This window comes from Magnolia sinica, chromosome 16 (assembly GCF_029962835.1).
Source record: "Magnolia sinica isolate HGM2019 chromosome 16, MsV1, whole genome shotgun sequence".
In the NCBI taxonomy this organism is placed as follows: Eukaryota; Viridiplantae; Streptophyta; class Magnoliopsida; order Magnoliales; family Magnoliaceae; genus Magnolia; species Magnolia sinica.
The window spans coordinates 14,277,716-14,295,183 of NC_080588.1; the positions used below are offsets into that span (position 1 = coordinate 14,277,716).

At 38.4% G+C, this 17,468-nt stretch overlaps 1 protein-coding gene across 3 annotated transcripts in view; it reads right to left on the reverse strand.

Annotated features, from left to right (window-relative positions):
• Positions 1–17,468, reverse strand: part of LOC131228646 (cell division control protein 48 homolog B) — a 62,444-nt gene that overhangs the window by 36,687 nt on the left and 8,289 nt on the right. For all 3 annotated transcript variants that reach the window (XM_058224455.1, XM_058224454.1, XM_058224456.1), the window contains 4 exons: positions 15,908–15,963; positions 15,337–15,486; positions 14,356–14,463; positions 3,044–3,143 (listed from right to left, as the gene is read on the reverse strand). In XM_058224455.1, the coding sequence (XP_058080438.1) occupies positions 3,044–3,143; positions 14,356–14,463; positions 15,337–15,486; positions 15,908–15,963 (414 nt within the window). The remainder of the gene's footprint in view (positions 1–3,043; positions 3,144–14,355; positions 14,464–15,336; positions 15,487–15,907; positions 15,964–17,468) is intronic.

Sequence of the window (17,468 nt, forward strand, 5' to 3'; positions counted from 1 at the left end):
TTAAAACATTTATATGGCCACAAAAGTTTTGTATCGGTTTAAGTTCACGATGTTTTCACTTCATCTCCTCTAAGAAGGTTCTAACCGGTAGGCATTCCTTTCTCATTGTTTCATCTTGTATGGCCTACTTGAGTTTTGGATACTCATTCTGGTCGAATGTCCTAATATGAGTTTTGGATACTCCTCATAAGGAATTTATCTGTTTTTTTTATGAATAATGATATTTCAATTTCCTCTTAATTACTATAGTTTATTTGAATTAAATAGAATAATTTTATTTTTATTTAATAAAAAATAATTTCTTTATAACGTAAAACATTTCCAAACAGGAGATAGGGGCAAATGCGTCAAATTAATGTATTTCAAACATTTTAGATGTTTGTTAACAAACATATTATCTCAAATTCGGTACTTAATTTTCAGACTTCCGCCATAATTGCCAAACAAGTTTTTTGACTTTAGATTTCAGGTTCAGGCTTCAGATTTCATATTCAAGCTTTAGACTTTAGATTTAAAAAACGGGGCCTAAGGCTGGATTGGCTGGATACTCTCCGAGGGAGAGTCTTATGCACTCGTAAATGCCTACATCTCTCCATGTTGCTTCGCGTTGGGAGGACACCCGAAGGAACCACTCTTCCCAATCTAGAGGAGGCTTCATCCACGATCAAGGGGTTTTTAAAGCATTCGTCACATCAGGAACAGACCCAGATCTGATCAGTATCTCTTCTCCTGGACAAATCAAGAAGAAGGGGTTAAGAGGTTGGACCTCATCGGCCGAGATCTTTGGAGAGAATGATGGACCGAGGTAGAGGGCCTCATCGCCTAAGGAAGATTTGAAGATGGTCTCTTCAATGCTTTTCTTCTCAAGGATTTCCATTATGGCCATAATATCTTTCTGGTCGAAGGAGGGAGTGGAAGATGAAGAGGCAACCATTGCAGAAGAAGTGTTTAGGAGCGAGGATCTTGGGAAGGGAGTTGCAGAGAGAGCAATTTGAAAGCGTGAATAGAAAATATCCGAAGTAGTGCTTATATAGACAAAGGAGAAGCAACATTCATTAAGGTATCATTATAATCACGACAGAACGGTTATTAAAGACACATGTTGATATGACATTCGCTTGACGCCTCGATTCAGTGCGGCCGTTCCTAAGGATGACGGCCGAAGACGGTTCGCATTAGGCAACACGTGTGGACATTTATGACAGCATTAATGAAGCATCAAATTTTGTTGTCACTTTCTTCGAAAGGACAACGACGAGGGGGGCAATGTTTATACCGGTTCTGGTCGAGCCCTGTTTCGGCTAATCAGGATCATTCACGTGTGATCTGTACAGATAAGCATGTGATAATCTGAAGATTTCTTATAGATATGTACGGTTATGTCTTGGAAAGCGGAGTCATAACGTATTAATTGCGGCCTAGCACTAGAGAAGCGATCAAGAAAACAATTACCAAACTCGGATGACTACATGACAAATGGCTAGAGCAGGAGCGATCGAATTCGCATAATCATTTGACAGATGGTGGAAGGAGAGGCCAAGGAAATAGAACGTTAGAAGTATCCAAAAGCAGAGTAATGGTGAACGGTTACCATAACCATCAGAACGTGAGAAAGATCCAGAATGACTGAATTAGAGTTATAAATAGAAGAAGATCGTGGCAAAATAAGTCATCTCATACCAAACCAAACAAGCCAAACTTATCTTCTCAGTTATCTTGTCAATTTACATTTCTTAGTGTAATCTTTTACTTTTCCTGTCAAGTAAATTACATTCCTTGGTGTAACCATTTACTTTCAAAACTTGCTATTTACATTTCGCAGTATAATCAGTAGCGTTAATCAAGTAGTTGATAACTTAGCTGTAATATTGGGTCTACGCTCATACGCTAGATTCAGTTCTACATTGGAAAGACGTTCTTTAACAGTTTACAGCGGTCGACTGTAAGGATTTCTTTCCCATTTCATTCAATCTGTATCGAAAAATCCTTTTGTACGGAAGGCAAAAGAGCATCCCATCTTCAGAGGACGAACCCCAACCTCTAACTATCGCTTAATCCTTTTACACACTGAGTGAGTGGCTGAATAGGCGGCCGATCTCTCTGGATCTCGATCATAGCTCGGGGTCATTGTTGTTTGGTTCAAATTGGAGCCGCAAATCCAATTCTGGCATGCCCACACACCATGTGAGAAAAACAATAGTTGAACGCTAGCTACCCAATCTTTAGCCTTTCTTTGTTGATGGCAGACGACAAGTATATTTTCTTAACTGCACCAATCAAGGGTTAAAATTGCCCTAGTGAGAAGATTTCTTAGACATGACCTCAAATGGTAGGATTCATCAAATCAATGGTTTGGAACACCAAGTGGGTTCCGTTTGTGGAAACTCAAAACCTGAGATACTAAACATTATCTTGGGCTGAGTATAAAAAAGGAAGAAACTACCATTAAACAATCCCCACACAAATTATATCATCATCATCTAAGCCTTCTCCCAATAAATTGGGGTTGGCTACATGAATCCATGTTTTGCCATTCCACTCTATCAAGGGTAATACCTTCAATTAGACCATAGGTCATCAAATCTTTTCTTACCGCCTCCATTCACATCCTTTTGGGCCTTATCCTAGCCCTTTTAGGGCCTTTAACATGTACCAACTCACTCCTTCAAATTGGCACCATTCTTGGTCTCCATTGCACATGACCAAACCACCAAAATCTATGTTCCCTCATTTTATTATCTATTGGTATACTCCCATGTTCCCCCAAATGCATTTGTTTCTAATTATATCCTTCCTTGTGTTGCCACTCATCCATCTCAACATCCTTTTTTCAGCTACACATCCTATGAACATCTAGTTCCTTAACTGCCCAACATACTGTCCCATAAAGCAGGGCTGGTCCTTTTAGCTATCCTACAAAATCTCCTTTGCCTCACACAAATTATATATAATAATAATAAATGATACAGGATTCTGTCAACAGCGTGTGACTAGACAATCTTGCATAAAGAATGTTAGAAGAAGAAAAAAAAGTTGATCCTACCTTGAGGATTTGAAAGCGCTCCTCTTCAGTAGGTGTTGTAACTTCAATTTCAGCATCAAAACGTCCTGATCTTCGTAATGCTGGATCGATAGCATTCACTCTTGATATGCAAAACAAATAGCAATTTCAGTTTTCATTTAATTCTGAGTATGAATTAGAAAAGAATATTCTGTAAAAATCCACAAAATGGAAAACTGGAGATGGTAACCATCCATAGAGAAAAATAATGTTAACACTGCCTTGAAAATTTGATATAGACAACCATGAGTCCATGGCATCATCCAAATGCCTCACTAGGCTTTCATGCATGAAAGAAGTGGATGGAGCTATGGGCTAGTATGTAGGAACATTTTTGGAAAGCTTTATCATTAGGTCACTCTTGATAGGTTTAGGTAAGTAATAAAAGTGGAAACCATGGGTTTTCCGTGCATGTAGGATTACTTTAAATAATTTTAGAGTTGTGACCTATGGTCTAACTGAAGTTATGGCCCTTGATAGAATGGAATGACTAAACAAGATTCATGTAGTTGACCCCAATTAATTTGTATAAGGTTTGGATGATGATTAGTTTTCCATAACCGTTTTGATTTATTGTAGGTTAGAGCTTGCTTCAGAGGACTATATTTTTATGATCATTTAATGAATAGAGAAGAACTTTATAATAAGAAAAAGTGTGATTCTCTTTGTCGGTTAGTGATTTCTCAAACTTTGGGTGCAAGGTTAAATAGGCTAGTGTGATGCTAGTCTAAAAGAAAAGGTACGTCTTATTACATCTATGGATCTAGCTCATTCTTTAATTTGCTCCCCTTTCAAAAACTTTTGTTGTATAGCTGGCAGGTCGGTTCTCTTTTTCTTATTTCTTTTTTCGTTTTGTCGTTGTTTGTCTTTTTGGGGGTTGCTCCACTCCCTTTTAATATATTTTCTTTTCAATCTTCGGAAAAAAAAAAAAAAGCTTTTGGACATACCATGTGATTATTGACATTGTAGGTTATCTCACCATAGATCAAACAATGGCTGAGTTTGTGTTGATTGGTGCAATCCAAACACTGGTTGCAGTTCAATAATGAATTAAGACTATCGGTAATACACTCACAATTGGTTTATTTGCTTGCCATCACGATCCAAAAGTCATGAACCATCAACCATTTGAAGATACTTATGTACAAATGAACGTGATCATGTATAATGTCTTCTTAATGAGGAAAAAGGAAGCCCAAAGGTTCCATATCAACATCATCTTTAGCCTTTATCCTAATCCTGTTCCACCATGGATAATCCACCCATCATTGTAGGAATGGTGATGAGAACTTCAATAGGTGAATGACATGGAATCTATTGACCACCTTCTCATAATGAATTAAGACTATTGGTAATACACTCACAATTGGCTTATTTCTTGCTATCACGATCCAATTGTGAACAAACACAGTATAATCCGACTAGCATTGCCTAAAGCCAAATGAGAGACCTGCAGAACTGAACTGGGCAAACCACACTCTTGGAGAGGCTAGAGCTATACACGAGTCAAGTTAGCTCGGTCAGCTCGCTCAATTCGACTCGGCTCGGCTCAGCTCAAAATTGGATTCGGACCGAGTTGAGCTGGTTTTTGGAGCTCGTAAAAATTTCAAGCCAAGTTCAAGCTTGCCCGAGCCCGGCTCGACTCGACTCGAACTGACTTGGATCGAATCAGCTCGGTGACTCGGTTATTTTAATATGAATGCAGCTCGCCAAGTGTTTGATGAAATGACTCAAAGAAGGGTTGGGGAGAAAGGAATGGATACGTCGGCTGTTTGATTATGATGTTGCTCACCCGGGTGTTTGATTTTGATGTTGCTTTCTAGGTGTTTGATGAAATACCTATAAAATATTGTTACTGTTTTACATTCTGTGAAAATTTGAAGATGCATTCTACCTGTTTAAGAAAAATGCCGAACAGGCTCGAACTAGGCCGAGCTGCTGACCGAACCGAGCCAAGCTAGCAAGACAGGCTCGAGGACCAAGCCGAGCCGAGTTCGAGTTAGGGTTAGCTACTGGTCGAGCCGAGCCAAGTTGTGCCAAGCTTGAGTCGGTTCGACTCGTGTACAACTCTATTTGAGGCCATAAAGATCCTTTTTTCAGCTTACACACTTTCCTAGTCTCCCCCTTAAGTTGAAACCCAAGGGGAAGATCCATATAAACTTCTTCAGTCAGATCCCCATGAAGGAAGGCATTCTTAACATCCAGTTGATATAATGGCCAGGAAAGATTGGCTGCTAAGGAGATGATCAGGCAAACTGAGTTCAATTTGTGGCCATAGGAGAGAAGGTCTCATTATAATCAACACTATAATTCTGCATGTACACTTTAACAATTAGGCGCGCCTTGTAACGCTCAATAGATCCATCAACCTGATGCTTGATAGAATACACCCACTTGCACCCCACAGTATTCTTACCCGCAGGTAAGGAAACAAGATCCCACGTGCCATTCTTATCAAGGGCAGCCATTTTTGCCTCCATCGCTTGCTTCCACGTAGGAACTGCAAGTGCCTCAACAACTGATTTGGGAATAGAGGAGCAAGAGATGGTAGCAAGACAAGCACGATATGTAGAAAAGACAGAATCATAACAAAGTTAGAAATAGGATGCAAGGTTGGATGATAGCTACGAGTAAGGGACGCAACGAGAGAGGATTGATGAGTAATGGAAGTGGGACTGAGAGAATTACCTGATGTAAGAAGAGGAGTTACTGGGAGCATTGTTGGTTGTCTCGACTTTCTGCGAACATAGGTGAGAATCATTTTAGGCACCGCAAGAGAAGGAACAAACTGGTCACTAACCACAGGCATAGGTGAAGGAGCATATGGGGCAACTAAATCTGGAGGATTAGACATGTGGAGAAAAAAGGACGATCTTCAAAGAATGTGACATCCATGAACACAAAATACCTTTTAGTGCACCAAAATATTCAATAATTGACAAATTCTCTTGGGTGAGAGAATATAGTTCAGTGGTCAACCGGAAGATACAAGGCTTCTTAGATATGGTCCCATATGTCTTGTCTAGGGATTTCCACAAATCGGCAACAGAATCATAAAAGAAATAGGAAGTCGCAATACCCGATTCCATAGAGTTGAGGATCCAACCCATAACAATAGCATTTGAGGAATCCCATGCGTCAATTTATGACGATTGTGACGAATCACCAGATTGAGAAGTAGACGGCCTCTTGGATGTGCCAGTAAGAAATCCAAGTTTCTCCTTGCTATAACATACAAGCGGACAGTGTTCGAAATATCAATATCGCATTACATATCGCAGCCTTGGGATTCAGATACGTATCGGTTATCGCATGGGATATATCGTTTATATCAGGTAATTTATCGCACTTTTTGAGAAGCATGGGGAAACTTCGAGGAAATGGCTGAATTTTTCAATGAAACTTTAGGGATTGTTAAAAAAGACCTTAATACACACTTTTAAATCATAAGATCTCAAAAAGGAGTGCACAAAATAGGTTTCCTTTGCATAAGGCCCTAAGTTATGCGTTGTCTAACTGAACTAATACAACTATATTCAAATTGAATGCATGACATTTAGAGTGTATGTGATGATTATTTCATCAGACACTCCTAAATACATCGAAATTAGTCTCAATTGATAGCTGGTTTAAGGAAATTTTCAAAAAAAAAAAAAAAGAAAAGAGTAATATTTTTTTATTTTTTATTAAATTTTAATTAAAAATGTTTTTTTTTTCAAAAATTGACAAAGACCTAACAAATCAGTAGATCAACCCTCATACATGCTTGAAGTGCAACATTGCAAGCAATTTGGGAGAAATTGGGGAAATTTTGAATTTCCCCAAATTTTCCCAAATCAGACCACCTACACTCATATTTCAAAATTAGAGTGTATGCAGTGTTTGAAGTATCGGTATCATAACAAGTTTCGCTGGCCAGGGATGCGGAAATAATATCGTTATCACTGATAACTAGAAATGCGGGGAAACATGTAAAAAACGGTGGAATTTCCAGCAAAACTTCAAGAGATATTAAAATGTACATATTTGCATATTTAGAAATAAAAAAATTGCAAAAAGACTGCATACATAACAAGTTTACATTTAATGGAGACTTAAAAGCATGTGATGTTGTAAGAAGTCAGTCAAACCATCCCCTCCAGCCTATTTAACCATCCAACCTTCTATCCAAACATCCATCGATATTGCAAAATATCAACAACACATGATATTTCACTAAAAAATCATCAACAATTGGAAAGGAAACAAAAGATTGTAGTCTCGATATCTCTCATGTTGCGATATCGATAATATCGAGATATTATCAATATTATCAATGATAAATTGAACACTACATACAACCATGTGCCTGTGAAAAAAATTTGAAATAATTTTTTTTCTAATAAACAAAAATTTGATGATATCAATATGTGATACACTTATGATACAAGCATTACCTAGAATTTACATAGTCGGAAATATTGGCGATACATTGGTGATATTGATGCATTGGCAATACAAGCGACACCTAGAATTTACATAGTTGAAAATATTGACAATTGCATTAGCGATATTGAAACGTTGGCAATACTTAGCGATACCTTGTTGATACCTGGAATTTTTGATACTACCAGCATCATCGGTATCTCCACCAGTGTTATCGGTATCGCTAAGTTGGAGATAAAGATAATATCAGAGATTTCGATAATATCAGAGATCATTCGAACACTAAGTGTATGTGATGATCATTTCATCAAATACTCCTAAATACTTTGAAATTAGTCACAATTGAGAGCTGGTTGAAGGAAAAATTCGAAAAAAAAAACACGGAGAACATGAAGAACAAATGGATATCGAAATCAAAGCTCCAACTCCATGATTTTGCATGCAAAACATGAAGAACCAATGGATTTATAACCATTTGACACTTATTTAACATAATTTCAATAAAATAAAAAAGGGATTGGAAATTGAAAATGCTCACTAGATCTAACATGTGGGATATATCAACACTACCTGTGTTTTGTATCGCACAGGTGGGATACAAGATATATCATGGGAGATATCAGCTGATATCGTCGATATTTAAAACATGGCATGTGGACAACCCGGGACCACAAAAGAAAATTGTTCCTATTAAATTTTGTGGAGGTAATTGAGAGGGGGCCCTCGGAGCTATGTCCAAATGACTTGGAATCTATGGATACATGAAGAAGAGGTGGAGAAAGATCACAAACTGTAGTATGAGCAAAACCAGCAGCAGGGAGATACACCAAGATCCGGTATATACGTTTGACCTCTAAAAACAAAAACAAAAAAATATGTTCAGCCAGCCTGCCTTTTTGTTCAAAAATGCATTCTCGAATCTGCACAAGGGCGGCATTCCTTGATTGATCATCAAAAAACAGTCCATAATGAGTGGATCCCAAGGATTAAAAACCACTGATTCAGAAAAAAATTGAGAAATTGATGATTTGGGGCTGTTTTCAGAAGAAAAAAATAAAAAAAAAAATTTTAATGGTAAAATCCATTAAAAATATATATATATACCAAAAAAATCCAGAAAATTATGAAAAAATGCTCATAATTCCTCCCATGTGTAGTCGCACTTGGTGGTGTGGATCTCGACCCAAGTCGATCTGTATGGCTGACGTCAGTGTTCGTACAGCTGATGTCAGCAATCCCCTGTGTTACAAATCCTTCGGGCTTCGATCCTCCTTATGTATAGATCATCAATCTCACGTAGAACCAATCGAACAAAGCTCTGATACCAAGTAGTTTTTGTAGAAGTTGTGGGGAGAGAGATGAGAGGAGGAAAAGTTGAGAGAGCTCAAAACGGGAACTACCTCTTTTTCTTATTCTGTTTATATGTAGGGTTTCCCCTATTTACAAATTACATCATAACCCCCTAATAAATATAAAATTACACATAAGACTCTACTTTGCATATTTACAGCTAAACCCCTACATAACAAATAAATGTTCCAACAGAATCTGCTGACCACCTTCTCATAATGAATTAAGACGATCGCTAATACACTCGCAATTGGCTTATTTGCTTGCCATCACGATCCAAAAGTCACAAACCATCAGCCATTTCAAGATACTTATGTACAAATGAATGTGATCATGTATAATGTCTCCTAAATGAGGAAAAAGGAAGTCCAAAGGTTCCAAATCATCATCGTCTTAGCCTTATCTCAATCATATTCCACCATGGATAATCCACCCATCATTGTAGGAATGGTGATGGGAGCTTCAATAGGTGAATGACATGGAATCTGCTAACCACCTTTTCATACAGTGTCAGGTAGCCTTTGAGTTGTGGACAAAGTTTTTGGCCCTTTTGGGTTTGTGTTGGGTTTTACCTAATTCAATTGCTCATCTTTATTAGCCTGGAAGCTGAGGAGCTGCTGGGAACAGTCTAGCGGCCGTTTTCATTGTTAGCAGTGATATGGACAGCCTCAAAAGCACAGAATAACCACTGTTTCAACAATAGCTTAGCCCCCTATAAGGTTATATTTCTTAACTCTAAGGGCCACTTTGGAAAGGAAGAATGAAAATGTGGATATGGAAAAGCTAGGTGAAAACCCATGGTTAGGGAAAACTCCAGACATAAATCCAATATACATTGTTTGTTTTGCATGGCTGATTTCCATGGAAATGTTGAAAGGTAAATTGTCAACAGCATGAGGCATCTCTCATTACCATGGAAATGCCCATGGATTAGCATTTAGGGGAGAAATCAATTCACTCATTTTATGAGGAAAAGTGTAATAATCACCACAACTTTTTATAATACAAACAGAAGAAAACACCATATATATGGAAATTGATTTCAATCCGTACCATTTCAGCTTCCCAAACAGCCCCCAAAGGCAACGTTATTTTATGGGCAACGGGGCATAAGTTTTTTGAGGATTGTAGAGGAAGACCTCATGGGTGATTGGTATAAGGTGTTGTGAGCTTGTGATCGCCGGGGTGAGGGCCTGAGGGGACATAGGGTGTTGGCCTCTCACCAACCCCTTCTCACCTTTTTGTTCGGTTTTAATAGAAGTTTCGTCACCATTCAAAAAATACAGCTTAGATAGGTTAAAAGTTTTAGAAAGGTTCACGTAAGATGATTAGTAGCTATTTGGCTTAGGGTCATGAATGGAGATTTGGTGGAAAAGGTACCATTTTGACTCACATGCCCATCTTGGAAGTGGACTAGGTATATGCACAAGAACAACACTCATGGGCACTCACACAAATTTATTTTCTTGTGACTGTTTACTAGGCATGTTAGCAAATCCAACAAGAAGCTCTAGTCTCTGGCAACTAAGTGGGATAATAACAGATATGTTCACACTAGTACGTGCTGGGAGACAATTCAACATATAGCAAAGCAAACATGTGACCAAACACAGCAATCTTTGAAAGGAAAAAACAAAAAAAAAAAAAAAAAAGAAGGGACCAAATCAGCAATATCACAATATGAAATAGAGCAATCACACTGGACATGGTCTATACAGAGATATAGATTCAAGGTAAGACCCCAATCCTATCTACCCCAAAGAAAAGTGAATAAACTCATAGTACACATAACGCAATAAACATGACCATATAAAGAAAATAAATGCTGCCACACTATAAAGAACACGGCCGCACAAAACGTGAGCAGATTCAAGTGCAGGGACAGGGAACAGTTGCTTCCCTTTTTCTTATAAGAAAAAATGGAAGTGACTGTTCTCAAATGAATTTTCAAAAAAGAAAAAAGAAAAAGAGATGACTGTTTTTCTTCTTCTTCTTCGTTTGTTTTTATTTATTTATTTATTATTTTTTTTTGAGAGAGAAAAAAAAAAGGAAAAGAAAATGACTGTTCAACGTCAGGAAGGGTGAATGCCTAGTGAGAGGGAGTGGCAACTATATAAGAAGGCTCCCAGAACTAAGGGAAGAAAAAGCAAAATATCAGACAATTGAATGACCAGTTCTTTGTAAAGTTTTAAGTAATTAACTAACCTGTTAGTTGATGCCACAACAGCGACATGGGGACGGGACTTAGAAGAAGCCTTGCTGCCACCGACCAAAGCAAGTAGCTGAGCAACTACTCAGTTGAAGGAAAAATTCGAAAAAAAATTCTCCTAAATACTTCGAAATTAGTCTCAATTGATAGCTGGTTGAAGGAAAAATTCGAAAAAAACACGAAGAACATGAAGAACAAATGGATATCGAAATCAAAGCTCCAACTCCATGATTTTGCATGCAAAACATGAAGAACCAATGGATTTACAACCATTTGACACTTATTTAACATAATTTCAATAAAATAAAAAAGGGATTGGAAATTGAAAATGCTCACTAGATCTAACATGTGGGATATATCAACACTACCTGTGTTTTGTATCGCACAAGTGGGATACAAGGTATATCATGGGAGAAATTGGCTGATATCGTCGATATTTAAAACATTGCATGTGGACAACCCGGGACCACAAAAGAAAACTGTTCCTATTAAATTTTGTGGAGGTAATTAAGAGGGGGCCCTCAGAGCTATGTCCAAATGACTTGGAATCTATGGATACGTGAAGAAGAGGTGGAGAAAGATCACAAACTGTAGTATGAGCAAAACCAGCAGCAGGGAGATACACCAAGATCCGGTATATACGTTTGACCTCTAAAAACAAAAACAAAAAAATATGTTCAGCCAGCCCGCCTTTTTGTTCAAAAATGCATTCTCGAATCTGCACAAGGGCGGCATTCCTTGATCAATCATCAAAAAACAGTCCATAATGAGTGGATCCCAGGGATTAAAAACCACCGATTCAGAAAAAATTTGAGAAATTGATGATTTGGGGCCGTTTTCAGAAAAAAAAAAATTTAATTAAAAAAAATGGTAAAATCCATTAAAAATATATATATACCAAACAAATCCAGAAAATTATGAAAAAATGCTCATAATTCCTCCCATGTGTAGTCGCACTTGGAGGTGTGGATCTCGACCCAAATCGATCTGTACGGCTGACGTCAGTGTTCGTACGGCTGACGTCAGCAATCCCCTGCGTTACAAATCCTTCGGGCTTCGATCCTCCTCATGTATAGATCATCAATCTCACGTAGAACTAATCGAACAAAGCTCTAATACCAAGTAGTTTTTGTAGAAGTTGTGGGGAGAGAGATGAGAGGAGGAAAAGTTGAGAGAGCTCAAAACGGGAACTACCTCTTTTTCTTATTCTGTTTATATGTAGGGTTTCCCCTATTTACAAATTACATCATAACCCCCTAATAAATATAAAATTACACATAAGACTCCACTTTGCATATTTACAGCTAAACCCCTACATAACAAATAAATGTTCCAACAGAATCTGCTGACCACCTTCTCATAATGAATTAAGACGATCGCTAATACACTCGCAATTGGCTTATTTGCTTGCCATCACGATCCAAAAGTCACAAACCATCAGCCATTTCAAGGTACTTATGTACAAATGAATGTGATCATGTATAATGTCTTCTAAATGAGGAAAAAGGAAGTCCAAAGGTTCCAAATCATCCTCGTCTTAGCCTTATCTCAATCATGTTCCACCATGGATAATCCACTCATCATTGTAGGAATGGTGATGGGAGCTTCAATAGGTGAATGACATGGAATCTGCAAACCACCTTTTCATACAGTGTCAGGTAGCCTTTGAGTTGTGGACGAAGTTTTTGGCCCTTTTGGGTTTGTGTTGGGCTTTACCTAATTCAATTGCTCATCTTTATTAGCCTGGAAGCTGAGGAGCTGCTGGGAACAGTCTAGCGGCCATTTTCATTGTTAGCAGTGATATGGACAGCCTCAAAAGCACAGAATAACCACTGTTTCAACAATAGCTTAGCCCCCTATAAGGTTATATTTCTTACCTCTAAGGGCCACTTTGGAAAGGAAGAATGAAAATGTGGATATGGAAAAGCTAGGTGAAAACCCATGGTTAGGGAAAACTCCAGACATAAATCCAATATACATTGTTTGTTTTGCATGGTTGATTTCCATGGAAATGTTGAAAGGTAAATTGTCAACAGCATGAGGCATCTCTCATTACCATGGAAATGCCCATGGATTAGCATTTAGGGGAGAAATCAATTCACTCATTTTATGAGGAAAAGTGTAATAATCACCACAACTTTTTATAATACAAACAGAAGAAAACACCATATATATGGAAATTGATTTCATTCCCAACCATTTCAGCTTCCCAAACAGCCCCCAAAGGCAACGTTATTTTATGGGCAACGGGGCATAAGTTTTTTGAGGATTGTAGAGGAAGACCTCATGGGTGATTGGTATAAGGTGTTGTGAGCTTGTGATCGCCGGGGTGAGGGCCTGAGGGGACATAGGGTGTTGGCCTCTCACCAACCCCTTCTCATCTTTTTGTTCGGTTTCAATAGAAGTTTCGTCACCATTCAAAAAATACAGCTTAGATAGGTTAAAAGTTTTAGAAAGGTTCATGTAAGATGATTAGTAGCTATTTGGCTTAGGGTCATGAATGGAGATTTGGTGGAAAAGTCTTGGAAGTGGACTAGGTATGTGCACAAGAACAACACTCGTGGGCACTCACACAAATTTATTTTCTTGTGACTGTCTACTAGGCATGTTAGCAAATCCAACAAGAAGCTCTAGTCTCTGGCAACTAAGTGGGATAATAACAGATATGTTCACACTAGTACGTGTTGGGAGACAATTCAACATATAGCAAAGCAAACATGTGACCAAACACAGCAATCTTTGAAAGGAAAAAAAAAAAAACAAAAGGACCAAATCAGCAATATCACAATATGAAAATAGCGCGATCACACTGGACATGGCCTATACAGAGATATAGACTCAAGGTAAGACCCCAATCCTATCTACCCCAAAGAAAAGTGAATAAACTCATAGTACACATAACGCAATAAACATGACCATATAAAGAAAATAAATGCTGCCACACTATAAAGAACACGGCCGCACAAAACGTGAGCAGATTTGAGTGCAGGGACAGGGAACAGTTGCTTCCCTTTTTCTTATAAGAAAAAATGGAAGTGACTGTTCTCAAATGAATTTTCAAAAAAAAGAAAACAAAAAGAGATGACTGTTTTTCTTCTTCTTCTTCGTTTGTTTTTTATTTATTTATTTATTTTGAGAGAGAGACAAAAAAAAAGGAAAAGAAAATGACTGTTCAACGTCAGGAAGGGTGAATGCCTAGTGAGAGGGAGTGGCAACTGTATAAGAAGGTTCCCATAACTAAGGGAAGAAAAAGCAAAATATCAGACAATTGAATGGCAGTTCTTTGTAAAGTTTTAAGTAATTAACTAACCTGTTAGTTGATGCCACAACAGCGACATGGGGACGGGACTTAGAAGAAGCCTTGCTGCCACCGACCAAAGTAAGTAGCTGAGCAACTATTCGGGATTCTTGCTCTCTCCTGAATGTAAAAGCATTAACAGATCAGAAAAGTACCATATGTAGAAACAAACTTTGTAAAAACATTTAAAAAGATTAGAAAACCGCCACATGTAGAAACACTAATACCACAAGTATTAATAAAAGGGTGCATTCCAGTGGTATTGGACTATCAGAACTCCACCGAAAGTTTACGGTGATAGAGGGGTGATAGCGGGCAGATGTGGGGCCTTCATCATGTATTTTGACCATCCAACCCATCTATCAAATGCATCACCTCAGAAATTCCCTATCACCTAAAAAAGCAGCCTGATACAAACTTGTGTGAGCCACAAAAAAGGTGACAAGTTTTGAGGGAATGCCCAAACTTGAATTTCACGGAGGCCCACCTAAGTCACACAACAGCCTGAATGTTGTTGGCATGACCTTCATCAAGACTGGAGGAAGGGTCTGAACGGCCTTAATTATACATACACAACATGGTGGGTCACCCATGCTAATCAACGGTGGGCATTACCTATCAATATGTTCCCTGTGCTATTACCAATCTCAGTTTGGATCGGTCTGATTTCTAGGCCATGGAGGTTTTCTAAGGTGATGCATCTTATGGATGGGTTGGATTCTGTGAACACATCTTTAGACCTGTAAGCTTATGGTGGTACCAGCTCCTTAGGAGCACGCCCCATAAATAAAAGGCGATCAATATTTACAACCATCCCTTTTGATTCACATAAACCCACTTTCCAATCTTTTAGAACTAAAACTAGTACAATTTTGGTTCTGAAAATGGGAAATGGATGTATTGCAATTCAAAATGGGTGGATGTAAATAGTGGCTTCCCCAAAATATTGGAGAACTATGTGGTAAAATGAAAATTTGTGAATCCTGTCCATACCTGGAATCACGAGGCGGACAAAGGACATCGATTTCATCAATAAAAATGACAGATGGCTTGCCCAATGATGCATGTTCCAGTGCTTCCGAAAAAGCCTCCCTCAATAACCTTTCACTTTCTCCAGCATATGGACTAAGAATTGAATGCGGGCTGTGGTGTGTATCCACAAATCAGAATAACCTTCGCTAAAAATACTTGATGATGTGTTTAGATATATGGAATCTATGCGGAAATGGAAATTGCTTTCCATCGACAAGACAATTGGGCTGTTTGGATATGTAGATTCCACACAATAATCATTAGTCTTCTCCACATTCGGAATTCTCTAGCACAAGAAACAAGGTGACTGTTGTCTAATGAATTTTGAGGATTCCATTTGCTATCTAAACATGCACCCAATTAATCTTACTTTCTACAGTGACCATGGGAATTATTACTGGGTAATCATTACATTATCCATGTATCCAAACATGCCCTGAAGGAAAAGTATGCAGATTTACATAAACACAGTGGCATTGACATCATCATGAAAGTTGCCATAATCATCAACTTTTACGGAATTTTTTGGTACCTGATTGAAGTCAAATGTGCATTGCACTCTCGAACAACAGCATGGACCAAGCTTGTCTGAAACAGAATCAGCATTTAGATTTGGACATAATAGCCTCAAGCAGACATGTGAATTCCAAACCGACACACCACATTAGAAACTCGACCGACATCAGAAAAACATTGTTTTCTCGACTCAGTCAGCTTGCTTGAGTTAAATACAGAAAGTACTCAACGAACTAAACAAACTCAAGTATTTACTAAAGATAAACATCATTTCTCAAAAAGAAAAGGAAAAAAAAAATGTACTGATAACTGAATTTAAGGCCCAGTTTCATCAATGTAATGATGATTAATGAGTGACACAAATCAAATACCACTGCATTGGCACTGAGATTTGGCACATACATGCAGTGCCTTGTGGAGTGTGCCAACTTTCACTTTCACGTCAAATGCGGCCTCTACCATATCATGGCCACCACATGCAGGTCTGACCTAAACATAATGCTGTTTCAGTTGTGGCCATTTTGCTGTCCAGAAAATATTGTTACAACTTACAACCAAACACTGACTAAACCACAACTGTGTGAAAAATCAGACACAATAATTTCTATACACTCACAACTTGGCCCGCCTGATCTAGTACCATTTAGTGGGACAAAACCCACATCAATAACACTTAAGGGCATGGCAGCTACGTGTGAAGAGAGAAGGTATGGACCGCAAGCAAAGCGAGAGAAAGAGATAATGGCAGTTCAATGATGGGCATCACATTCCCCACTTTTTTCCAGTATTGTGGCCCACTTGAGATTTAGATCTACTTTTCTTTTCTTTTCTTTTCTTTTTCTTTCTTTTTCTTTTCTTCTTTTGTTTGGGGGGGGAGGGGGGGGGGGGGTGATGTTAAGCAAACATCAAGGTGGGCCCCACAACCCACAACTTAGGATGGGCTTCCTAGGGATCAGCATTGTGTGCAGGCTGCACGCAAAGAGGAGAGAAAATGTGCAGGCTAATCTCATTAAAAAGGAAATGATGGAAATATCTCTAGTTGAAGGGCAAAACACATCAAATATTCATTTATTTTAAAAATCTCTCAATAACAAATCGCGTAGGTAAAAAATGTCCACCACAACTGGCATTTAATATGGTAGAGATGTAAAGATTGATGTGATTCAGTGATAGAATAAAGTATCTTAGCTGATAAAAGGCTTAAGCACAAATAAAGAAACAATAGAACCAGAGAGTATAAAGAATGACGAAACTTAATGGACTCAACCAGCCACTATCTCCCAAAAAAAAAAAATCTCAAGACGTGAATTCAAGAAGAAGTCAAAAGGGGAAATGCTATTCCAATGTGCACATAATCAGAGTTCCATGAAGTGCAGTCCCACCCCCAGCATTCCCCCTATACACTAGTACTGGTGATTGGGGAAGTTGATTTAGAGGGCCAGCAAGTGGACGATGGCTCACAGCCAAAACCAACATAGATGGCAATCCTAACCATCCAACCATGCAAGCTTTTATTTCTGGCTCATATTAACTGTCCATTCACAGACAAATGATCAGATGGGTGTCATAAACCGACT